The sequence below is a fragment of the Melanotaenia boesemani genome, chromosome 23 (genome assembly GCF_017639745.1).
Source record: "Melanotaenia boesemani isolate fMelBoe1 chromosome 23, fMelBoe1.pri, whole genome shotgun sequence".
Taxonomy (NCBI): Eukaryota; Metazoa; Chordata; class Actinopteri; order Atheriniformes; family Melanotaeniidae; genus Melanotaenia; species Melanotaenia boesemani.
The window spans coordinates 1,359,476-1,384,074 of record NC_055704.1 but is presented as its reverse complement, the minus strand read 5'-3'; the positions used below and the strand labels follow the sequence as shown (position 1 = coordinate 1,384,074).

Below are 24,599 nucleotides of genomic sequence, written 5' to 3'. Positions count from 1 at the left end.
GTCTCAGACCCCTGAATGCATCGGTCCCCCTGATGGTCTCGGACCCCTGGATGCATCGGCCCCCCTGGTCAACGCTTGTCTTGACAGGATGAACATTTACAGTCTCCAACCGGTATTACAGTGACACCAGTTTCACCTTGTTTCTATTCCAACATGAAAAGCAGCAGGTTTAGATGCTGTCCTATCAAACCTTCTTCTGTCTGCATGTATAACTATAAACCTTCTCTGAAATTTAAAAAAAAAAAAAAAAAAAAAAAAAAAAAGCTAGTGGGTGTTTGAAGGGAGACACTGTATTCCCACATTCCTCCTCATCCTCCTGTGCTGCACACAAGGCACAACTCACCGTAACTGCGCCGCTATGATTGACTTCATCTCTAAAACAAAAGGCAGCAAAAATACTTTATAAAACTCTGACAAATATTGCACAATTTCATCATCTTCTTCACCAACTTTCAATGAAAGGAATGTCAGTTTGAAATCACATAAATAAACGTTTCTATCTCTGACTAAGATTTCCAAACAAAATGTTGGTTCTGTTCTGAAAAGACACCCCAACCCCCCAAAACCGAACGAAAAGCAGGAAGCAAAGAGAAGGCTGCTGGACGTCCCGCTTCTTGAAGACATTCCCTCTATTCCGTGTGCTAATGAGGACCAGACATGTTTAGGTCACGTGTCTGATGGAAGCAGTCATCCTGGACCCTTTGGGTCCGTTATTGGTCCTTCACGATCCATCACATGGATGGAGTTGGTGAAGCTGCCTTGGGAAGTCTAGCTGCTTTCTCTTTAAGTTCTCAGGATAAAACTTGGACATGAAGAAAAATAATGATCGTCGAGCAGAAGTGCGACATCTCAAACCCGCCTTCTCCTTATCTTTATTGTCGTGACTTCCTGGAGACATGTAATGTCCTTCAGTTTCAGTGATGACCTCCATGGAACTGCCCACCTGTCCCAACGCTGCATCACCTTCAGAGCGTTTCCACGTCCAGCAGCTTCCTGCTGAGAGGAGGGATACTGGCTTGAAAACAAAGCAACAAGAAGCTAACAGGAAAGTCTGGACTTAAAAACTTCTTCTACAAAGTTAGTGGAAGTAAACGAGCAGCTGAAGGAGGCGCTGACGAGGACTCGTTTATTAGAACACGTCTCAGACACGGCTGAAGACCATACACAAGTCCAGGTGTCAAAACGTCTGATGTTCCACGGAATTCTGCTTTAGTTCAGTAGTGAAACCACAAGGACTGTAAAGATGGTTCTGATGACACCACGTGTCCAAAAACTGGAAATCCATCCATCCATCAGGTAGAACCTGTAGCAACTGATAGAAAGTTCTACGTGGAAATCCCAAAAGTCTGTCGTCTCCGGACTTTCAGATTCCAAAATAACTAAAAAATCCCTTAAAAATTCCTCCTTTAAAGAAATCAAAAGGTTTTTGTTTGGAATAAAAGTTGTTAAATCAAAGGTATGTGCAGTCAAACACAACTGGTCCAGGCCCTCAGGGGCCTCATGTGGTTTTCTGGCCATCTGCAGACATTAACGAGAGGAGTCCTGGTGGGGTTAAAGTGGTGGGCTGGGGGTCAGCTGAGCCTGGAAGTTTCTGTCTTTCTCATTCCACCAGAAACTGTTGCTAAGCAACACTAAAGTTTGGCCTAACAGGCCTGGGAGCTGCCAGCTTTATTGTAGTCATTTTATTTTTAATGATGATCAATAATAATCATCATCCCTGCATATTTAAAGTTAAAATGTTGCATCATCCTGATCAGTGAAGCTGATCCAGAGATACTGATGATCAATAAACAGGAAGATACAGACTGATGCTGGTCTGTGATTTCTGAGTTTCTGATATGTTCAATGACCCTCTGTAAATGTCAGAGTGGTTCTGGTTTATTATGGTGTATCTGTCATTGTTAATCCAGAAGTATCTTTGCTCTTTTTTAATATTTTACTTTCTCATCTTAGTGATTTGGTGGAACTGGTGCCCATATTGATCTGGAACTCTGATAATAATCCTCGTTTATGGCCAATTTTGCCCATATGGGAAACTTTCATCTCAATCTGACCATCTTTTGGCTGTTAGAGCAAATGCCACAGTTCTTTGTAAAATAAATCTCTCCATAAATTTTAGAATTCAACTTTTAATCTATCAAATAATATTTTATGCTCAGGCCTGGAATTGAGCTGGTTGATGTAAAAATCACAAAGTTTACTATTTATCTAGAAAATGAAACGCCAACATCACAGAATACAGAATTATTTCTCTAAAATGACTTTCAAGAGTGGCAGATTAGACTAAAGCCTGAGGCTTAATAGTGAGAACTTACTTAGGAAATAAAGACAACTGAACTAGTAAATATGGAAATCTCCCTTTGTGTGTGTGTCTGTGTGTTTAGAGGCCCCACAAAACAGTTGTGCTTAGGGCCCCCAGATAGCTAGCAGCGGCCCTGACCAGCATGACCTTCACGTGGTTGTTCTGCTGTCTGGATGCAGATGTTTCCAGCTCTTCCATCACCTCCAGCGGCTCTATGACTGGCTCACGGCCAGGGTGTTAACATACCCGTGCGGACACATGTCGTTCTCAGACACGCAGTGGGAGAACTGGGCCGGGTTGCCCCCCCCAGCCAGCCTCCGGACCCCGTGCACCGCCACGCACTGCTCCATCAGCTCCAGTAGCCGACACACCAGGAAGAAGATGTTCTTGAACATGAACACGGACACGGGCATCTTGTAGACGTACACCTGGAAACACCTGACCACGAGCAGCGGCGCGTTGACCAGCAGGCCGGTGGAGAAGCGCGCGCACAGCCACCCGCAGCGCAGCTCGGACGCCGTCAGCTCGTAGAGCCAGACCACCGGAACCGCGAGGGCCACGAAGTACACGGATATCACGGTGTACTTCAGGTACACAGAGGGGAGCTCGTCCCTCAGCAGCACCTCCAGCAGGGTGAAGCTGTCCAGCAGGTCCAGGCACGTGCTCATGAAGCAGCTCTGGGAGTGGTGGCGCGTGGAGCCGTTCAGGTCCACCACGATAGAGTTGATGAGGCAGAAGAGCAGCGGCGCGGACAGCAGCACGAGGATCTTAAAACCGGTCAGTCCGCACGGGACTTTGAGCGCGATCTGCTCCAGAATGGACGTCTCCAGAATCAGCACCACCTTAGGTGTGCACGCGATGACATAGATGAGCCAGGCCAGGTAGGCGTAGGTGAACTCCCCGAGGTTGCAGCCGAAGATGGAGCTCTTCTGGTGGAAGCCGCAGGCGCGCTCCCGTTTACTCCGCGCGTTCTTCAGGAAGAAAATACCCCAGCCCGAGACGACCACCAGGTCCGTGGCGATCCACGAGCACCAGTACAGGTCGGTGAAGACGATGAGGTAGAAGTCCAGAACCCCTCCCTGGAACAGCAGGAGCAGGAAGCAGAGCGCCTTGTACAGCAAGCTCCGCGTGGACCTGTGCGCGAGCAGCGGGGTGCTCTGCATCAGCTCCCCCGATGTCATGGTGCAGGCGGAGGATGAGGAGGAGACCAGGGGCTGGAAGCTGCCAGTGTCCTCAGGGATGAGGCTCCCGCTGCTGGTCTGGCTGTCCCGCCCCCCGCTCGGATGCACGGCCTCAGAGGAGGAGGAGGAGGAGGGGGAGACGGGGGAGTCTGGGCAGCGGCTCGGTTCGGGTTGGAAATGCTCGGTCTGCGGTTTGTCGTTCCCACATTCACAGATCATTGCCTCCTTTCTCCGCTTTTCTTCCTTCCTGGTGATGTTAAAGGTGGAGACAAAGAGGAAAGAGAGGCGTGGACTGATGGAGCAGACTACTCCTGCTTCATCTGTTTCTTCTGACAGAAAACACATTTATTCATCTTTATGTTAAATGGACATAAATAGACTGAAAAGAATCATTTACAGCTTACTGAAAAAAATGAACTTATACAACTATAGCAACTCCAAAAAAAAACCGGACTTTAAAATTGAAATAAAATTAAACCATAAAATGTAAAAAAAAAAAAAAAACGCAGTAATTTCCAGAATTTAACCAGACCATATTTTATTCCCAGTAAAAGATAAACATCACATCAGATGATGAAACTGAGACATTTCACCATACGATTGAAACTATGAGCTGATAGTGAGTCTGATGCAGAAACACGTCTGGAAAAAAGTAAGTAAAACTTTAATTACAGAGCACCTTTCAAGATAGAATCACAAAGAAAAATGAAATAAAAGCCGTTTCCCCGTAAAAAGCTCCACAGTTGGCAGTCTGCATGGGGAGAGTGTTCCAGAGTCCTGGGCAACTGCCAAATAAGCTTTTCAACCTCATACAAGGCAGCGCTGGTCATAAGGTCTACGGGACCTTACATACCACTGACCTCCAGCAGGGTGAAGCTGTCCAGCAGGTCCAGGCATGTGCTCATGAAGCAGCCTATAAACCTAAAATGAACTGGAATATACAGGGAGCCAGTGCAGCTGGACAGGTGAAAGAAGCTCTCATCAGAAGCCTAGCAGCAGTATTTTAGACCGTTGGTAGAAGGTCTAAGGAAACCTCGTTCAAGCACATGAGGGAGTTACAGTAATCCAACCTTGATGAGACAAACGCACAAACCACGACTTCTAATTCTGTACGCGAAACGATGTCTCAGCTTATGTAGTTGTATTATGTAGTTAATAGATACAAGAATGACCCTAAAGACTGAACATGACCATCTAAGGTAAAACCGGAGTCCAATTTTAGTCTGAGATTTCTGATAGAAGTTTATGGTTGGTGAGGCACTGATTTTAGCCTCTTATTTCAATATTCATTCAACAGCATGCAACTGGTAATGCTTCATATCCTATCAGCATTCCTCTTTCAATTACACTCACACTCTGCTGACTTTTCTCTGCACTTTATTGTACGATAAACGGGAATATTTCTCTCACAAATACATTAAATACATTCCACAGACTGTAGAGAGTCATGGTGTATAACAATATTTCTGTAAAGTTCATGTTGGCGACATGCTGAGGAACAGAAAACGTGTCATGCACCCAGTTTGTGTTGGATGGTCCAGTCAGAGCTGAGACACAGCTCGTTCCTCCACCGGGTTTCTGCACTGGATTTGATCGGGAAATACTCAAATTTGGCCATTTTTACTTAATAAATTGTCAAAAACGTGTTAGATTCATACTGAAAATATATTTTTAACACAGATCAGTGGAAAATATTAATATTTATTGTATGTGTTTTTTCCTTTATCATGACAGGTGAGGCACTGCCTCCCCTGACCACACATCACTGTTCCAGGGTGGTGTTCAGCACGGTGTAAAAAGTAGTTCCAGGGTGATGTTCAGCACGGTGTAAAAAGTAGTTCCAGGGTGATGTTCAGCACGGTGTAAAAAGTAGTTCCAGGGTGGTGTTCAGCACGGTGTAAAAAGTAGTTCCAGGGTGATGTTCAGCATGGTGTAAAAAGTAGTTCCAGGGTGATGTTCAGCACGGTGTAAAAAGTAATTCCAGGGTGATGTTCAGCACGGTGTAAAAAGTAGTTCCAGTGTGATGTTCAGCACGGTGTAAAAAGTAGTTCCAGGGTGGTGTTCAGCATGGTGTAAAAAGTAGTTCCAGGGTGGTGTTCAGCACGGTGTAAAAAGTAGTTCCAGGGTGGTGTTCAGCACGGTGTAAAAAGTAGTTCCAGGGTGATGTTCAGCACGGCGTAAAAAGTAGTTCCAGGGTGGTGTTCAGCACGGTGTAAAAAGTAGTTCCAGGGTGGTGTTCAGCATGGTGTAAAAAGTAGTTCCAGGGTGGTGTTCAGCACGGTGTAAAAAGTAGTTCCAGGGTGGTGTTCAGCACGGTGTAAAAAGTAGTTCCAGGGTGGTGTTCAGCATGGTGTAAAAAGTAGTTCCAGGGTGGTGTTCAGCATGGTGTAAAAAGTAGTTCCAGGGTGGTGTTCAGCATGGTGTAAAAAGTAGTTCCAGGGTGGTGTTCAGCATGGTGTAAAAAGTAGTTCCAGGGTGATGTTCAGCACGGTGTAAAAAGTAGTTCCAGGGTGATGTTCAGCATGGTGTAAAAAGTAGTTCCAGGGTGGTGTTCAGCACGGTGTAAAAAGTAGTTCCAGGGTGGTGTTCAGCATGGTGTAAAAAGTAGTTCCAGGGTGGTGTTCAGCACGGTGTAAAAAGTAGTTCCAGGGTGGTGTTCAGCACGGTGTAAAAAGTAGTTCCAGGGTGGTGTTCAGCACGGTGTAAAAAGTAGTTCCAGGGTGGTGTTCAGCACGGTGTAAAAAGTAGTTCCAGGGTGGTGTTCAGCATGGTGTAAAAAGTAGTTCCAGGGTGGTGTTCAGCATGGTGTAAAAAGTAGTTCCAGGGTGGTGTTCAGCATGGTGTAAAAAGTAGTTCCAGGGTGATGTTCAGCACGGTGTAAAAAGTAGTTCCAGGGTGATGTTCAGCATGGTGTAAAAAGTAGTTCCAGGGTGATGTTCAGCACGGTGTAAAAAGTAGTTCCAGGGTGGTGTTCAGCATGGTGTAAAAAGTAGTTCCAGGGTGGTGTTCAGCATGGTGTAAAAAGTAGTTCCAGGGTGGTGTTCAGCATGGTGTAAAAAGTAGTTCCAGGGTGGTGTTCAGCATGGTGTAAAAAGTAATTCCAGGGTGATGTTCAGAATGGTGTAAAAAGTAGTTCCAGGGTGATGTTCAGCATGGTGTAAAAAGTAGTTCCAGGGTGATGTTCAGCACGGTGTAAAAAGTAGTTCCAGGGTGGTGTTCAGCACGGTGTAAAAAGTAGTTCCAGGGTGGTGTTCAGCACGGTGTAAAAAGTAGTTCCAGGGTGGTGTTCAGCATGGTGTAAAAAGTAGTTCCAGGGTGGTGTTCAGCATGGTGTAAAAAGTAGTTCCAGGGTGGTGTTCAGCACGGTGTAAAAAGTAGTTCCAGGGTGGTGTTCAGCATGGTGTAGCATCTCTTCTTCTAACATGTCTGGAGACGTCTGGGAAGTGAGGAGACCAGTTGCTGGAGTTTTAGGAGAGGAATGTTGTCCCATTCTGGTCTGATGCAGGATTCTAGCTGCTCTACAGTCCTGGACCTTGGTTGCTGGATTTCTGCTTCCATGATGCTCCAGATGTTGTGTACTGGTGAAAGGTCTGGACTGCAGGCAGGCCAGTTCAGCAGCCGGACTCTTCTCCTGTGAAGCCATGCTGCTGTGATGGATGCAGGATGTGGTTCAGCATCGTCTTGCTGAAATCTGCAAGGCCTTCCCTGAAAGAGACGTTGTCTGGATGGGAGCAGATGTTGCTCTAAAACCTCCATGTACTTTTCAGCATTGATGGAGCTTCACAGATGTGGAAGCTGCCCACGCCATAGGCACTAATGCAGCCCCATCCCATCAGAGATGCAGCTTTTCACCTGTCCACTGATAACAAGCTGGATGCTCCCTCTCCTCTTTAGTCTGCAGGACACGCCGTCCATGCTTTCCACAAACTAGTTCACATCTTCATCCAGGTTTCCACTTTGCCTCAGAACATTTTAAATGAGCTTTGGTCCAGAGAAGACGGAAGAAGCTGGTTCTGGATCCTGTTCACATCTGGCTTCTTCTCTGCATGATGGAGCTTTAACCTGCGTTTGTGGGTTTCAGGGTGAACTGTGTTCAAAGACAGTGGTTTCTGGAAGTCTTCCTGAGTCCATGCAGTGGTTTCCAGTAGAGAATCATGTCTGCTGTTAATGCAGAAAATCACCTGCATCCAGCCTCTTCACTGAGGAACATTTTTCTGAAATTGTCTGACGTTGTTACCAGGTAACCTGGTTAGTTGTCCAATGCTCCTCCAGGTGTTTCTGGTTTGTACCAGGTACTTTTCCAGCCTTTTGTTGCTCGTGTTCCAACGTTTTCCATCAGATTCACTATCAGCTCATATTTTAAATTAAACGTCTCAGTTTCATCCTCTGAGATGTTGTTTATATTCTACTGGAAATAAAATATGACCTGATGAGATGTGGAAATCACTGAATTCTGTTTTTATTTCCATTTTCTTTAAAGTAGGTAAATGACTTTTTTTTTTTTAAACATAACCTTTTCCAGATCAGATACTTTTCTCTTATCAGACCTTTCACCAAACCATGTCCCACATGAACATGCCTACACAGCCTAAACTTACTGGAGATCAGGGATCACTAACTCTGGATCCTGCGGGTTTTCCATGCAACACGTGACTCCGATCAATGGGTCATCAGGAGGCTTGTACAGAACCATCTGATGTGCTGCAGCAGGGAAACATCTAAAAGCTGCAGGATACTGGCCCAAGGGGTCCGCAGCTGGTGATCCCTGCTTTAGAGAACTGGGAAAATGGTACTTAGGTTTTCTCCATATTGACATGAAGCATCACACAGTTGCTGCAGGTTTGTCGGCTGCATCCATGATGAGAATCTCCCGTTCCACCACATCCGAAAGATTTCTATACTGGACTGAGATCTGGTGGCTGTGGAGGCCGTTGGAGTCCAGTGAACTCATCGTCATGTTCTAGAAAGCAGGTGGAGATGATCTGAGCTTTGTGACATGGTGCATTATCCTGCTGGAAGTAGCATCAGAAGATGCTCCACTGTGGTCATAAAGGGATGGACATGGTCCAGACAACTGCTGCTCTGGATATTTTCTCTTCTTCAGACCATTTTCTGGAAACCCTGGAGATGGTTGTGGATGAAAATCCCAGTAAATACTCAGACCAACAACCATGCCACGTTCAAAGTCTCGTAAATCCTCATTCTTCCTCATTCTGATGCTCAGTTTGAACTTCAGCAAGTCGTCTTCACCACGTCTCCATGACTACATGCTGCCGTGTGATTGACTGGTTGGATATTTCTGTTAACAAACAGGTGGAGCTGATAAAGTGGACATTGACTTTATTTTGGACTCTTTAATGCAGACTAACAGAAATCAACTTTCTCAACAATTCTGTAAAACAGTCCCAGACTAACCTGATCCTGACTGATCAGATTACCCGTTAAAAGGCGGCGCTGGGATGTAGCCTGCGCTGTCCTGGTAGCAGCAGGGACAGCAGGCCTGTAAATCTCCATTTTGATCACGATGTAGCCGAATTTGAGCCGATATCTTAAATTCAGTCACAATGTGAAACAATATCATTTCCAGTCATATCTGAAGCACAAAAAGAAACTGGAATATTGTTTAACATTTTTATTCTGAGCTCAGGTATTTAAATTGATCAATTTAAATAAAACAATCTGTTTTTATAACAAAGAGTCTGCTAATAAACAGAAAGCGACATGACGGGAACACAAAACAGCCATTTTCAAAATAAAAGTGTTTGATAAATGGTTACTTTTATCAACATTTTACAATGTCTGCATTTTGGATCGATGTTATTGGATGATTGACCCACGTGATCAATGTATTGATGTAGATTGATATTTTGTTACACCCCTGAAGGAGAGGCTCCAGCCCTCTGCACTGGACTAAGCAGGATGGATGGAAGTAGAAATTTAAGGAAACATCCTTTTGCTTAGACTTCAAAATAACAGAAAAAGATTTGGACTCAGCACAGTGGACAGATTAATAATAAACTTTATTTTCAAGTTAGAGTGGATGGCTTTGGAACAGAAACGTGTGGAGTCTGCAGCAGCTGGGTGAGCTGCTGGGCTTCATCAGAGGGAACAGTCAAACGATCAACTCCATCATACCCTGATATAAAACGGCTCAAGCCTGTTAATCTGACTCAGAGAAAGCTGAGAGTTGGGATAGAGGAAAGGAAAAGATCTGTTCATCTGAGCCAGAAGACCTGGAGCATCTGGAAACCAGAACGAGAAGGCTGACCGTGATCAGCTGAAGCTCCAGAAAGCCAGCATGTAACCGTGCATGTATAATACACGATCTGTTAACTGTGTAAACCAGTTAGGTTTCAGACATCTAGAAATTACACGCAAAACAAATTTACAAATGACAAAAACCCACAAACATTCATATTTCACCTACAACCTCACATGGGATGTTTTTTAGGTTTCCTGAGCAGACGAAGCATTAAACAGGTGAGAACCAATCACCTGACACGCGTGGGCCAGACTACATCTGTGTCCATGTGGAGTTTACGCTCATGTCACACGTAGTTTCACATGTGGTGCGTTTGAGTGCCATCATAAAGCTGGGACATCTGGAGTTTAACCAGCCATTCTTGTGTAGTTGTTTCAAAGTGAGGAGGATGCTTTTTTAGATAAGAATGAAAGAAAAGATCTTTTCTGTGTCAGCTTTCTGACTGAGAACAGACTATATGTAGCAGAACGTTCAGCTATCTACAGATTACTTTTCCGTCATAGAAACCTTTTCCACTTTGACATAACTAGAGAAGAAAATTTGATGAAAACCCAGATGACCCAGCTTTCCACCAGGACTTAAAGGCACCATGTCCAGATGAAACTGAACAACTAGTAGAAGCGTGAAGCGTGAAAAACCCCTCGTTCACTCGTAAACTGACCTGCAGATGTGTCCGTGCGTTGCAGGTCATCCATGAACATGTACTGAAGCATTTCTCTGCATAGGAGCCTTTTCCAACACAAAACTAGAAGATTTCGGAGGCTGAAGGTAAAAAAAAAATTGTGTGTAAAATATTTATTTCTCGTAATTTGTGCATGCAAATTTCTGTGTGCATTTGAAGAGATATTTGCATGAACCCAAAGTTCGTTTACACAGTTTACAGATCAGATACACACACGATAATTCTGAGTCGCTTTTCTCTCCGTAGAATCCTTCAAACTGAACAAACCAACCAAAGATGAGACAGGTTTGGTTAGTAGTCTTCATCACCGGCAGCAGCCAGAGCTAAACTACTGCAGCTCTGACAAAAATCTACCTCAACATCTGGTTTGGAGACTCCCTTCAGACCGGCAGGGAAAGCTTGTTTCTGAGTTCTGGTGGATCCGAGCTGCTTCAGGTTCGTCTTTGAGGCTTTCAAACAGTTCATCATGTAAACCGATAAAAAGAAAATGAATGCAGAGAAAACAAAAACAGCAAACACGTTTCAGTACATGAAAATGATTATGGTAAATTTATTAAACAGCACAATATATTGGCTATCATCAGCAGCTTTTATAAACAAACAGGAGAGAAGATCCGGCCTTCCAAAACCGTATGTAAAACCTTACAACATGCCCATCTCCGGTACAGTAAATGGTGCTGAGTAAGTTCAAGTGCAGAGTCTCAGAAGTATGTACAACCACCTGGGATGAGAAACAGACCCGACCCACAAACGTGACAACGTTTATTATCTGAACAAAGTTATTTTTGTTAAATCTTAGATCAGTTTTCCTCTTCACAGATACGCACAGGAAAGACTCACGAGGATAGATGTCTAGAAAGTGTTTAGCACGAGCGCACTGAGTCATGGAAATCTTTTTTACTCTTTTATAAACTCATTTATTAATGGCCTGCTTAAAGGCACTGCCACAATACAAGGGGGGCGGGGGGGGGCTACTGTCCATCACTCACACAAGACAGTCCATTCTAGTGTCTAGTATATATGGGGGGTGGGGGTGGGGGAGGGGCTGCTATAGGTAAATCTCGTAGAAATCATCAAGCTCCTCATGAAACAAGTCCCATTCGTCTTCTGAATCCGTGATGTCATCGTCGGTCCCTGCGGCGAGCAGCATGAGGAGCATTTCGCTCAACTCGAACGTCACCATCTCCTCGTCATCGTTGTCGAACGAGTCGGTGCTTTCCCGCTCATCGAAGATGTCCCACAGAGGCGTTCGCCGCGAGTTCTGCAGATGGAAGAATCCAGAATTACATGAGCTATAATCTAACTTTCTGCTCAGAAACGCTTGAAAGTTCAGGGCTAACGCCTCAGAGCTTTCCTGACTGCCACCTCCTGCCAGCAGAGGGCGCTACAGCGGCAGCGTCACATGAATGTGCCTGTAGGAAGTGAAGAGGAACAGGTGGGAAGAGTTACCCGGTTCCTGCTGTTGGATCCGGTCTGTCTTCGCTGTGGCTGAGCTTCCTCCAGACGTCCATCAGGGAAGGCGTGTTTGTAGAAGCAGTTTGAGCCAAAAGGACAAGTTCCACGACCCTCGTCGAAGTATCGACATGGTTTACTCCTGGACAAACCACACACATTCATCAAGCAGCAGAGAAGATTGTCCCAGGAGCTAAAAGACTTTCATCCACCTGCCCCCATGTTCAGGGGGTGGATCAGGTTTTATGTGTTAAGAAGGTCATTAAAGGGTCCTATAGGGTCCAAATAGCAGATATTTGAACTATTCTGAGCGTCAACCCGCGCTGTAAAACTGTATGCTGAATATTCAGACTAGTGAACAGCATAATTTTTTTCACTTAAATGCACGTTTGAGTTTTCTAGTGTGCATTTACATTCAATTTCCATGGCGCTGAAAACAACAGGTTTTAGAAAGTTTTTTCTACTGTGACTGCCATGATGGCACGTTCACGGGAAGAAAGGCACACCCACCTTCCCTGTTCAGTATAAGGCAGAAGACACCGTGACGTTTTCAGTGTCAACATGCATTTGTTCAAATTCCCAAAGGAAACCACGGCGAGACAGCAATGGATGGCGTTTGTTTCTGGGAGGCAGCCAGAGAGTTGAGTCAAAGTTTCTATTTGTGACCGGCACTTCACCGAAGATGCTGGATGAATAAGGGCCGGTACAACGAGGGATGCGATCAGGCTTCAGCTGAAAGGAGGGTCCGTTCCTACAATCAAGGACCGCGTTTCCGATCCTGATCCACAAGCTGTAAGTAAAACCGAATAGGTTTTCTGTTTTGTTTTGATAGTGTGTGAGCAACGGTCAAACTAAAGGAATTAACCCACACTTTACCTGATTGCTACCAGCAGGTAACATGTAATGATGACCAGAAAGTTAGCCATCAACACTGTAGATGGAAATGCTACAAACGACCAGGCTAAAAACACCAGATGATTAGCCATGGGAAACAATAGATGTACATGGAGTAGCTAGAAATACAGCTAACAGTGTAACAATGCATGAAAGTGTTAGCAAACAGCATCACTAGCTTATCTGTTTCTTGGCAGCAGATGTTTCCTACCTCTGTTAGCACTATGTACATTTGACACATGTACACCTGTTAACAGGAGCATGTACAGATATATATATACGGCGAGTGAAGGACAGCAAACTACGTTATGTCGGACTATAGCTGGTAAGCAGAGTATTTACCAAACAGATACATCCTGCTGCATTCCTTGCTGTCGGTTGCTGAGTCACTGTGGAGTTGCTGCAGGTCGCAGAGTTGTGCAGGCTGCGAAGTCGCGGCAGTCACTGCGGGTTGCCGAGTCGCTGCAGGTTGCTGAGTCACTGCATGTCGCCGAATCGCTGCGTGTTGCTGAGTTGCTGTGTGTCGCCGAGTTGCTGCGTGTCGCTGCGTGTCGCTGAGTCGCTGCATGTCGCCGAGTCGCTGCGGGCTGCCGAGTCACTGAGTGTCGCAGAGTCGCTGCGTGTCGCCGAGTTGCTGCGTGTCGCCGAGTCGCTGCGGGCTGCCGAGTTGCTGCGGGCTGCAGAGTCGCTGCGTGTCGCCGAGTCGCTGCGTGTCGCGGCGTCGCTGCGTGTCGCTGGGTGTTGCTGAGTCGCTGGGTGTTGCTGAGTTGCTGCGTGTCTCTGCGTGTCGCTGAGTTGCTGCGGGCTGCCGAGTTGCTGTGGGTCACTGAGTTGTTCACTCTTGTTTTAGGGGTCTGATTCAGGCTCAAACATGTACATCTGTATGTTTTATATTGACATTGTTTACTGAGTATTTATATTAATTCGGTTTGTTTACTGCCGGTGTTTCTATGAGAAAAACATTACGCTATACCTTAGCCTGCAGTCTTAGCGTTAGCTGCTAACGATGGGCAACAACAACAAAAAAAGCAATCAGACATATGGGTTTACATGCAGAAAGACATCAGCATATTGGGGAGAAATCTTAGGTGTGTTAATGTGATTTTTCATAATCAAAAAACTGACATAATCAGACTCTGGTAAAGTGGACCAGCTGGCTGCTGAGGAGATGAATTAGATTTGTTTGTTTAGGTAAATTTAGGCTGTGTCTGTGTAGCAGTGTGTACCCCATGCCATCCTTGTATTTCTGGATGAGTTTCTGCTTGTCGTCCTTATCCTCTACCCAGTACTCGCTTGGGATGACAAAGTTGGAGGTGATTCGACACTCTGGGCAGGACCTGCAACAACAGACAATACAATGCTTATTTCTGTATTCTGGTACAAGTCATACCAACAACACATATCTGTACTCACTTGATAATTTTGCTCTCGAACTGCTTGGCGCTCCTCCACTTGCGAATGCACTTCAGACAGTAACAGTGGCTGCAGTTGGAGAGGATGCCGAAGCGGCGCTCGCTCGGATTGGACTTCTCAAAAACCACTTCCATGCACACACCACACATCATATCTTTGCTGCGCTGGATGGCAAATGAAATCTCCATGTCCTTCTCATGGGCTTCAATGCAGGCCTGCAGGAGGAAACATCAGAGTAGATCTATCCAGCCCTGTCACACAAGCAGCTGTGCATTCAGAAGAGTTTGGAAGTTGCTCATGGCCTGATGGCCAGATCCATGTACATGTTTACCAACCAATGGCATTTTAAGGCTGATCAATAGGACACACTGATTAAGCAGATGTGGACTGTAGATGAATCTAAAATTATTGCTAGCCAAGGCTAATTGTCACAATTCAGGGTTGTCAATTATTCCAAACAGTCCATGTTGTCCTAAAACATCCCGATTACCATGACAGCTGTTTTCATCACCTCAGCAGGTGAAGAACAGCAGCTCTCTGTAGCTGGTCTGTGGCTAAAACTCAGTGAGGACCTGCAGCTGGACACAGGTCAGGAAACAACCACAGGGCATGTCTAAATGTCTTCAAGCTCCAGTGGACACAGTATTCTTAAAAAGATACAAGATGTTCCACAGAGTGGAAAACTTCAGAGGAGCTGGTGGGAAGTCAAAAGTGACACATGCACTTGTAAAAGCTGATGGACTGATGCATCACCACCAAGGCCAAAGAATCTGGACCTTGCTGGGGAAATCTCCAGACATCCTGCTGGGTTCAAGGATGAAGACAGAGGAAGACGCAACTTCTCCAAATAAGACACACTAAAGACTGTTTGGGTTTTACAAAATCTCATCTGGACAAAGATTACTTCTGGTCTTGTGTTTTGAGGTCACATAAAACAAAAATGGGATTGTTTGGCCACGATGAAGCCTTCACTTGGTCAAAGAAGAAACATTCAACCCCAAGGACACCTTCCTTACAGTCAAGCATGGTGGTGGAAGCATCATGATTTGAACTTAAACTAAAACACACCTTAAAAAAAAAAGAAGACATGACAGACGTCTGCAGAGAAACCTGGACAACTCTGCGCATTTCAGCATGACAACATTCCCAAACGCAGCAGATCCCAGAAGGAGATGGCCAGAAACAAGTGGAGGCGTGAAAAAAAGCTGCTCAGCAGTTAAAAGACACGTTCGATTATTAAGAATGGCTGGAATCACTCTAGACGTCATTTCTTCAACTGTAAATAACAGAAAAACTGGAGGAAAAAGTTTCTTCCACATGATACTGCCTGTACATCATCTTATCTTTTAGTAGATGCTCATGTCATTTCCAGTCAGAAAAAAATGCTTCTTGGATGAATGAAAATTACTTTAACCCCTTAACGAAAAACACACACATTTGATCCTAAGGACAAAAAAAGCCAACTTGCCAAAAACTGCGTAAAAAGGCTCGAACCAGCAACCTTCTTGCTGTGTGCCCACACTGCTAACCCCCATGCAGCCCAGCTGAAATACACATCAATAATTTTTATTTTTAGCTTTCAAACCTTTAAAGGCCAGTTGGTTTTTCATGAAAAAAAAAAAAACCCTGAGAAACTTAAACAATTCCCATTAAGTGTTTTGCATTCTTTGAATATGAAAAAAGTGGAGCAAACTGATGGAAAAATATGAAAATAGGTTTGTAGTCCAAAATAAAATCTTAACATAAAGAAATGCATTTGTTCATATTAACATAAATGGCATTAATAATGGTTTTTAATGTGGCATTTTTTGACCTTAGGATCAAATGTCTAAGTTTTTATGTAGCTTAACTACATAAAAAGGCTCATTAAAGAGAACTGACATTAAATGCTAAAACTATCTAAAAAGAATATCCTTTGTAAATTTTAGCCATATATTTAATCAAAGTTAGCAATAAATGGCACAAAAATAAAAATGGCCCCAGGATCAGGTTCAGTCAGGACCTGGCAGGAGTGTGAAGTATGAAAGAGGTTTTCCTCCTGAAGTAACCTCTCTTTAATAAGCCACCAACTGTTACCTTGGTGTGCTCTGAGCGCTGAGCGTTGTCAGTGGGGTGGAGGACCTGGAGGCCACACATGTCGCATACGTCGCCATGGAGATAAGCGCAGTTGAGTCCGTAGCGGCATTCTCCAACGGCGGCATATGGACAGAGCTGGTTCCTCACATCTTTGCTGTCCTGGGTGGCATCGCTTTCAACGTCTTCAATGAGGGGGACCGAACTTTCCACCTGGACCGGCTCGGCTGCACGAATCAGAACAGAGAGGAAACAGGCCCAGGCTGAAAAATTATGCTTAATTCACCTTAAAATAAGGTAGTTTAGGGTGAAACAACATGACAGCAGCACCAGAGAAGCCATTATCTGCCCCAGTCAAAAGAAACACAATGAACACTACATAGCTTCTAACGCAGGGGTGTCAAACCTATGACCCGGGGGCCAAAACCGACCCATCGGAGGGTCCAATTTGGCCCAAAGGATGAAAATTTGTAATGTAAACCTGAAAATAAAAGATAACCCCTGGCAGATCTGTTCCCTCATCCACAAGAATATCCCTCCATAAATGTCCAGGTAACGTGAGACTCCAGATTCACCTGCTGCATGTGGTCTCTAATAATTACAAGTTACTACTACAGGGTTTTTTAAATAAAAATCAAGGTTATTTCCTGGTTAATAACATCTGTCAGACTCACCTGGAGACTTCATCAGATGCTCTGTAGGTGGCTGCATCTTAAATGATGCGACAGCAGGTGGAAATCTGCTTTACAAACTGTATACGGTGCCATGTAGTGAAATGTTTTTCTATTGTACCACTTTCCCCTTTAGCCACGGCGAGGATCTTTACGCGCTCAACGGACCAAAATGCTGCTGTTGTCCATGTTCAGAAGGAATTATTGATCCGTCTGTGTATAAAGCCGTTTTACATGATTTCAGCTTATCATGTGATTGCAAAATCTTTAAATATGAAGAAAATCAGGGTGATTGCACATCTTTGTTTTTATTCTGTTTATTTTTCTCTCATCTGTTTCACCTCTTTGTCTGTGTGCAAAGGGCCATAAGTCATGACCTTTTATGGGCATTCACCTGCAAAGTAGGACCACCAGGTCGTCCTTTAAACTTGTGAGAGATTGGTATTCACCAATCTTAAGACCCATTGATGGTGGACGCAGAAGATGGACACACAGACGGACGGATAGTTTCATCCATTGTCTGCGTCAGTTACATGCATAATTTCATCTGTTTTCAGGGAGCTTAGCTATCCGTCGCTTCATGCAGAAGATGGAGCAATACCATCAGAAATCATGGGGGCAGGGCTGAGCAGAATAGCTGACATGTGACCAGTGAAAGAAACAAACCAGAGAAGAAGAAAAGGATCAGGGAGGGAACAGAAAAGCAGAATATGAATAAAGATGACGACAACAACTGTAAAACTTGCCTGAGCTTTTGAAGAAAGACTCTATGCCAGTGTTTAGGGTGTGATGAGCGGATGGAAACGACGTTATAGAGACTCGTTACCGCTGCTAAACAATGTCTGAAACTACGTCAGCTCATGGGAGTGACCTCTGAACTCAGCACTGCCCCCTAGTGGAGGAACTGTCTTACAACCATGGCAACGGAAAACACGCGACGCCTGACAACGCTTGAAATGGATGATGCTACTTATGTACGTGAGGGAGCATAAATGAGCCTTTAAAGGAAAGATGCAAACAATTCTTGAGTCTACGAACATGTTCATGAATCTGGTTTCTGTAAATAACTTATCAAGAACAACTTAAAAACAAATTTAAGAAGATTTGTGGGAGGATACCACGTGTCCAGGTGAGGTTTGATGTTTTCTGTTTAAATGTAAAACTTTTCAAGGCTTTTTGACTTTTGTGGAATAAATAAACATAAGGTTTATTTGTAAAGAACTTTTTATGGTGTTTTACAAACAAATATGACAAAAGTCATGTTTAATTCTAAAGAAATTAAATGAAAAATACTTTCATTTTTTTATGACAGAAAAAAGAAAAAAACTTAGCTAATTCTTTAAAGACGGCCAAAGAAATAAAAAAACATTTAAGAGAAAAGATGAATAAATATGTAAAAATCCAGCAGGTGTGGAGGAGAGAAGCAAAAAAAAATCTGTGGGGACTGAACTCGCGGGATCTACCAGAGACCAGGTCCAGAGGACGGATGACGCGCCTGCACTGAACACTGTGGATCAGCTGAAGGTACCAGTCAAACAACACGGTCAGACATCTTACTTCTCTCACCCCGTCCACAGTACGGCTGTCCAGGAACAAACTCAGCAGCATTAACCCAGTCCTGTGCCCCCGATCCAGGTGTTAGCCCACAGGGTTCAGGATCTGATGGAGCGGCCGGCAGGGCGGAGGGCAGCGGCAGCGTCTGGGAGGTTGGCAGCTCCTCTTTCTTTATGGGTTTACTGTGTTCAAATCTAAAAAGAAAAACATATAGATTATCAGCCTTTTTCTGTAAGAACGGAAGAGAAACTCTGCCGGCTGAATCTGGTTTTCGTGCACTCAGATGACCAGAAACTGAAAAAGTTCAACGTTAGAGTGCCAGCGGTAACGAAATAAACATGTAAATAATGCTTAATTAGTCATTAAAATATTTAATTTAACATGCGCACATATACGTTTTTCAGCATTTAATGAATTTTTTCATGATCCCATGTTTAATTATTTTCTTATTAAGGTAACAGGTAAAGCCATCATGTATAGATCAGGGATCACCAACGCCGGACCTGCTGGTCCACAGTCCTGCAGGTTTTAGATGTTTTGATGGATCCTTTGAATCAGCAGTGAAACATCTAAAACCAGCAGGACAAAGAGGGGGCTGATTCTGGTCTAGAAAAATCCTTCCACCCAGTGTGTCGGGGTCCGTGTGGCTCTGCAGGGATCTTTGATCTGGGATGTATTTATAGTGACTTGTGGAGCAAGGTAACCAATCAGATGTCACCATCTGCTCATGAGCCACAGGGACAACTTAAATTCATCCATGATGCACTGCAGCTGAGGAAACATTAAATATTTTAACATCAATTTAATGCATTTAAATGACTTTATATTTCCAATTTTTATTAAAGACATATTTAAAGAATTATATATTTGATTCATTATATATGTATTTATTTCCAGAATTATTATTGTTACCATCCCCTTTATTTAACCTGGAAGAACCTCATTAAGATTAAAATCACTTTCCCAGCAGCAGGGCGTTACAAATTTTACAGACACAACGAAACACATTCAAACTGGCTAAAAGCTTTAAAACAAGTTAAGAACAAAAGAATAAAAAGGGATTTTAAATGGTTATTTATCCAAGTCAAACAGACCATTTACAAACAGATGAAACAGTGAGACCAGGTCATGAAGTCTTTCTGCAGCCAAAGCGAGAAACAAAGATAAAAGCCTTTTTCCCATCTCAGTTCGCACGACTGGGACTGAAAATGGTCAGTCCTGTGAGCGAAGACTGGACGGTCCTCAGCTCCTCAGCTGGAGAAGAGCTGAAAGGTCCTGGACCAGCAGCTGCTCTGCATATAAGAATATACCAGTGTCTTAGCCTTCGCATAGACAAACAGGTGCATCCAACACGTTTATGTCGTAGACAGTGAAGAGTTAGTGATCTAGCTCGGTGATTCCCAATCTCTTTTCTTTCAGGACCCCTTCATGCAAATACTAAAAAGCCATGGACCCCCTGCCCCGCCCAACAATGAAACCATGCTTGGTTTTATGGTTTAAAAAGTCCGATTCTCACCATAAATACTGTATTCTGGCTAAGTCCTGTCCTTCAACACAGCCAAAGTTAGATTTAGGGCTGCAACTAATGACTATTCTGATGGTCGATTAGTCATCGACTATTAAATCGACTACTCGACCAATCGGATTATGTTTCTCGTGATTATTAAATGGATCTTATTTCACATTCAGCTTTGAAATCTTACATGAGGTTGTTATGCAAGTCCGACGTTCCTCCTCTTTACATGTTCAAGCATTGCAGATGTACTTCTGTGGTACACAAGGTCAGCTTTACAAACCTCACATGTATCTAATTTATTTTATGGCTTTAACGTGAAGTTATCTCAGACTTTTGACGTCCTCTGCAGCCGTTTTGCTCCCTGGTCGGCTGCCATATTTTTCCCCTGACAGACTTTACTGTGCATGAGCAACTCTCAGCAGAGATAAAAAAAAGAAGACGATGTCTCACTCTGTAGTTTGTTTGACTATTTTTATTGTCGACAACGTTGACTAATCGTTGCAGCCCTAGTTAGATTAACAACAAACACCCTTACTTTACTTCTTAAAACAGGGACAATGTGTGGACACAACTGCTCTGAATGCTGAAAGCCTCAATGACCACCTGTGCTCTTTAGTGGACTCCCTTAAGGTGGATTTATGCTCGCACGGCGTCTTCGTGCGGCCGTTTACGGCGTAGTTGATGATGGTGAGTCTGCTCTTGCACTCGAGCGTGCTGTGATGCAAACACTCAGGATGAAGCGTTTCATCCAGCGGAGTCGCTCTAAATGTTCTTCAGACCTCTGATAACGTGTTGATGTTAATAAAACCTACAAAGAAAACTGGATCCATTTAAACCTGTAATACAACTGTATGACATAATATGACTCAGCTGTATGGTTGCCGTGACAACGGTAATGCCATCGGTGTAGCACGGAGCAGGAGAAATCCTCCATCTGCTCCTCACTGGAGCCAGATGCTTCCATCTCCACCTGCTGAGAGAATCTAGAAAACTCATCTTTCTGTCTGATTTCCAGCTGGATGACGTGTTTTCCAACATGTGCACTCAAGTGGGATCACCTGTGTGTGCGCGCACGTGTCTGTGTGTGTGCTCACTGCCGTGCACACAGAGAGCAGTGGTGACATGTCGTCATGGAAACCAGATAAATAGCATCAGAATGTTTCCTGTTTGATAAAAGGACGAAGTGGAAACCTGCTCTAGAGGAAATGTGGATTTAAATCACCATGTACGATTTATTTTAAACTACGTGTGGTGACATCACTTCCTGTTGCTAAACGTGACGCGCCCATTAGCATTAGCTGCTGAATGCCACGGTCTTAGCCTTAGCTGCTAATGTGAGCAGTAATACGCGGCAAAAGACGGTATAGGTGGATGTAATCCACACTGGCGAATGAAAACATCTGAAGGTGACATCATCTCGGTAAGAGAAGCTGATTGGACGGAGGCGACACAGGAAACCAGGTGTGTGTATGAACCTGGGAAACACGGGATTGTTCTGGTATTTCAGAAATGCATGTAGATGTTTTAGATCACATTATTACAGTAATCTGATTACTCCCAGATAACTGAGTTTCATTGTCAAGTAAATGCACTCAGTGGTTTATAAAAAGTCATCTGTGAACGTCTTTAATATTTAAGAAAAATGGTGGTGTTACATAGTTTGCTGTAAATGAATCAATATTAAATCAAATTAAACTGTTGTGAATCGAATAAATTCAGGAAATTAGTGACGATACCCAGCCCTATTTCCAATCACATTTTCTCCTAAATTGAATCTTTTTAGGTTAATGGCCAACCAGTTCTGACAGTAACACTGATGGAGTGGAAGGCTTTATGGCTGCAGTAAATTACAGATATCACACATTCACACTGAGAACCTGGTGCTCTGTCATCAGCTGCAGGATATTTTAAGGGTCCTTCAGATGCCACCAGATTAATGGAAAGCAGTGCAGCTGATGGGGGGGAGGGGTCGAAGCTATGCATAAAGAGGGGAAGGTGCTGCAGCAGAGCGAACCCAGTGAACCCAGCAACAGCAGTGGAGGAGGCGGGGGCAGCTCTGACAAAGAGAGCAGCATATTGTTATGCAATTGCAACGCAGGCTGCAGTGCTCCATGTCTGGCTGTAGGTGCTGCAGGAGGAGAGCGAGGCAGACACCGTCTGAAAGACCAAGACAGAGTCCATCACAATAGACAGAGCCTGGGGAATTCACCCACAAGAATCCCCCACAGAGAAAGTCTTTGTCAGGCCTCCTACAGCCCCACGGCGTCACACCGCCTCAGTACTGCTGCTCCATCACAAAGATGGAGGAATGTGACTTATCAACACAACAATCAACCAGAAGATGCCGGAAAACAACATCAAGCATGGGAGGAACTTCTGCATCCCATCTTCCACTGGACAATCGTCAGAGAGAACACTGCTGAAGCCAGACGGTCTGCTGAAGGTGGCTGCTGCTGCTGTCTGGCTCGGTCACGCCTGACAACAGACCAAGAGTCTGATCTGCCTCTAAAATGTACCGTTCCCAGTTCCACACGTATGTTAATGCCCCCGTTCAGAGCACGCTGCAGTCGCTCAGCCTGACCAGAAAGATGAAGTCTCCTTTCATGTCTTCCTCTCTGTTCCACAGGGATTCACACAAGTAATAAAATCTAACTCATGGTACACACGGTGCTATTTAACAATGACAATATTTCCTTCCAAATACTGAGCGTGAGTTTTTCACCGACTGTCTGGTGAAATGATGCTCTGACGTCAACGCAGGGTCGTTCGTACGATGCCAGGAAGAAAACACTTTATTCACAAAACCTGCAGCTATTTCTTAATGCAAAAAACCTCACATGATATACATAAATAAATAAAGATATTAAAGCCCCACCCTTTACCCAATTAAACAAAAATGTAACAAAACATTATTATAATTAATAAATATTACAGAGTTATAAATTCAACAAATAAATTTAATATTTATAAAATTATATTATTAGATTACATAAAAATGATTAACATTATAGTACTTACTAGAGTTATTTTGGTTGTTTCCATTGTTTTTATTAAGTCATTCCTTCATTTTAATGGGTTTTAGACGGTTTAAAAAAAGAAACTGAACTTTTTGATGAGGAAAACTATTGTGACCTTTATTCACTACATCACTTCCTGTCTCTTAGAAACCGATTAACTTTTCATCTGTCGATTAATAAACAGACAAATAACTGGGAGCTGCAGCAGAGTGGTGTGGTTCAAATAAAAACAGGTGACACTTCTGTTCATGAACACAACTGATTATTCTATAAAGCCAGCAGACAGAAATAAAATAACACCAACACCAGCTGTGACGATGCGTATTGAACTGTTCTTCTCATGTGAAGATCCCTGGAGGGATGGAGCCAAAATAATACGAAACTGAAACCACAGCTGAAGAGACACGTGTTAGAGACCGACTCCTCCACCCTGCATGTGCCAGACCAACATGCTGATATCAGGGAGCAGCGGTCTCAGGTGTCGGACCCACTGGAGGAGCTTTCCTAAGACATCCTGCCAGCAACATGGCTGTGCTGCCCGCTGCCTTTAGAAAAGAAGCCACCTCGACTCCCAACCATCTACTCAGACAGCTCAGGGGAATTAAGAAACTACTGCGGAGTAGAAACCTTTTAAAATGTCTGTTTTTGGTCTTTACCTGCATCGGTCCCCAAACACACAGTTTCCATTCTGAAAGAACTTGCATATCATGGCTGCAGGCTTGCTGTTGGTCAGATCATGGGAATACCGACAGTTGTCTCCTTCTTTGCAAAGACCATGCATGAAGTATCTGAAAACACAAGAAAAGCTGGAATATTAGAAAAAACCAAGTGCTCATTTCTTTGTGTTTGTTAAACTTAGCTGTACAGCCACTTGGACGGTCATGTCTTTGCAGCTGATAACGCCATCACGCTTATCTTTGGAAGGACATCACCGATAATTTGACTTTCAGCGTCTACCACAGTAGTCTGGGTTTTCATTATTGTGAACGAATAATGAAAACCCTGATGAGATTTACACTTAGCAACTGGGTAAACCCGCTGATTTCAATACTGTCTACATGACTGGTAATAAAGTGAAAGTGGACAAAGTGGCTATGACCCGCTAGTTAGCATTCAAGCTATCACCAGGTTTTACTATGACAGCTATTTACTTAATTGTTTTTTTATTTTCTTTCGTGTAGTCCGGGACAAAAAAGCTGTCCGGGTTAATTGTTTGACAAGGCAGCTAGAAAACTGGTGACTGCCATACCATTCCGCTCCGTGTCCAGATAACACAACAACAGAGGAATCTAGTGACGTCCCAGCTAGCTAACCAACAGCTGAGCCGAGCCTGGAAATACATCGCAGCTAGCCGCTGTAACAGAAGCCTTCTGCTGTCAGACAACGCTTCTCTCATCTTTGACATGTTAACGCTCAGTTATCTTGTCTTACCTGCAGGTTACGTGTTTGGTCCAACCTCCTGTTACTGATGAAGCCGCTGTAGACGATGCTGCTGCCTCCGCCATTTCTGTTTATGTTGAGAAGCCAGAGCCGGATGTTCCGGACAGTTCCGCCACCGCTCGGCTTTTTCCGTAAAAAACGG

The 24,599-nt window shown here is 44.0% G+C and overlaps 2 protein-coding genes across 4 annotated transcripts; both read right to left on the bottom strand.

Annotated features, from left to right (window-relative positions):
- Positions 1 to 2,367: 2,367 nt before the first annotated feature.
- tmem121b (transmembrane protein 121B) lies at positions 2,368 to 3,765 on the bottom strand. Its single transcript, XM_041976885.1, has one exon. The coding sequence runs from the start codon at positions 3,700 to 3,702 to the stop codon at positions 2,515 to 2,517; it is 1,188 nt and encodes a 395-aa protein (XP_041832819.1). The 5' UTR covers positions 3,703 to 3,765; the 3' UTR covers positions 2,368 to 2,514.
- Positions 3,766 to 10,539: 6,774 nt separating this feature from the next.
- mkrn1 (makorin, ring finger protein, 1) lies at positions 10,540 to 24,599 on the bottom strand. 3 transcript variants are annotated; one of them, XM_041976877.1, is made up of 8 exons: positions 24,449 to 24,599; positions 23,674 to 23,805; positions 18,488 to 18,678; positions 16,263 to 16,486; positions 14,187 to 14,401; positions 14,000 to 14,110; positions 11,877 to 12,021; positions 10,540 to 11,688 (listed from the first exon to the last, which is right to left on the bottom strand). In XM_041976877.1, the coding sequence occupies exons 1-8, from the start codon at positions 24,520 to 24,522 to the stop codon at positions 11,476 to 11,478; spliced, it is 1,305 nt and encodes a 434-aa protein (XP_041832811.1). In that variant the 5' UTR covers positions 24,523 to 24,599; the 3' UTR covers positions 10,540 to 11,475. The 3 variants fall into 3 exon arrangements, with proteins under 3 accessions (XP_041832811.1, XP_041832812.1, XP_041832814.1); XM_041976878.1 differs by having other exon boundaries at positions 18,497 to 18,678; XM_041976880.1 differs by lacking the exons at positions 10,540 to 11,688; positions 11,877 to 12,021; positions 14,000 to 14,110 and having other exon boundaries at positions 14,183 to 14,401.

Coding starts and splice junctions, on each gene's coding strand:
- tmem121b (XM_041976885.1), bottom strand. CDS start 3,702: ATGATCTGTGAATGTGGGAACGACAAACCGCAGACCGAGCATTTCCAA.
- mkrn1 (XM_041976877.1), bottom strand. CDS start 24,522: ATGGCGGAGGCAGCAGCATCGTCTACAGCGGCTTCATCAGTAACAGGA. Junction 23,806..24,448: donor ACCAAACACGTAACCTGCAG/GTAAGACAAGAT, acceptor TTGTGTTTTCAG/ATACTTCATGCATGGTCTTT. Junction 16,487..18,487: donor CTGTGGACGGGGTGAGAGAA/GTAAGATGTCTG, acceptor TGATTCGTGCAG/CCGAGCCGGTCCAGGTGGAA.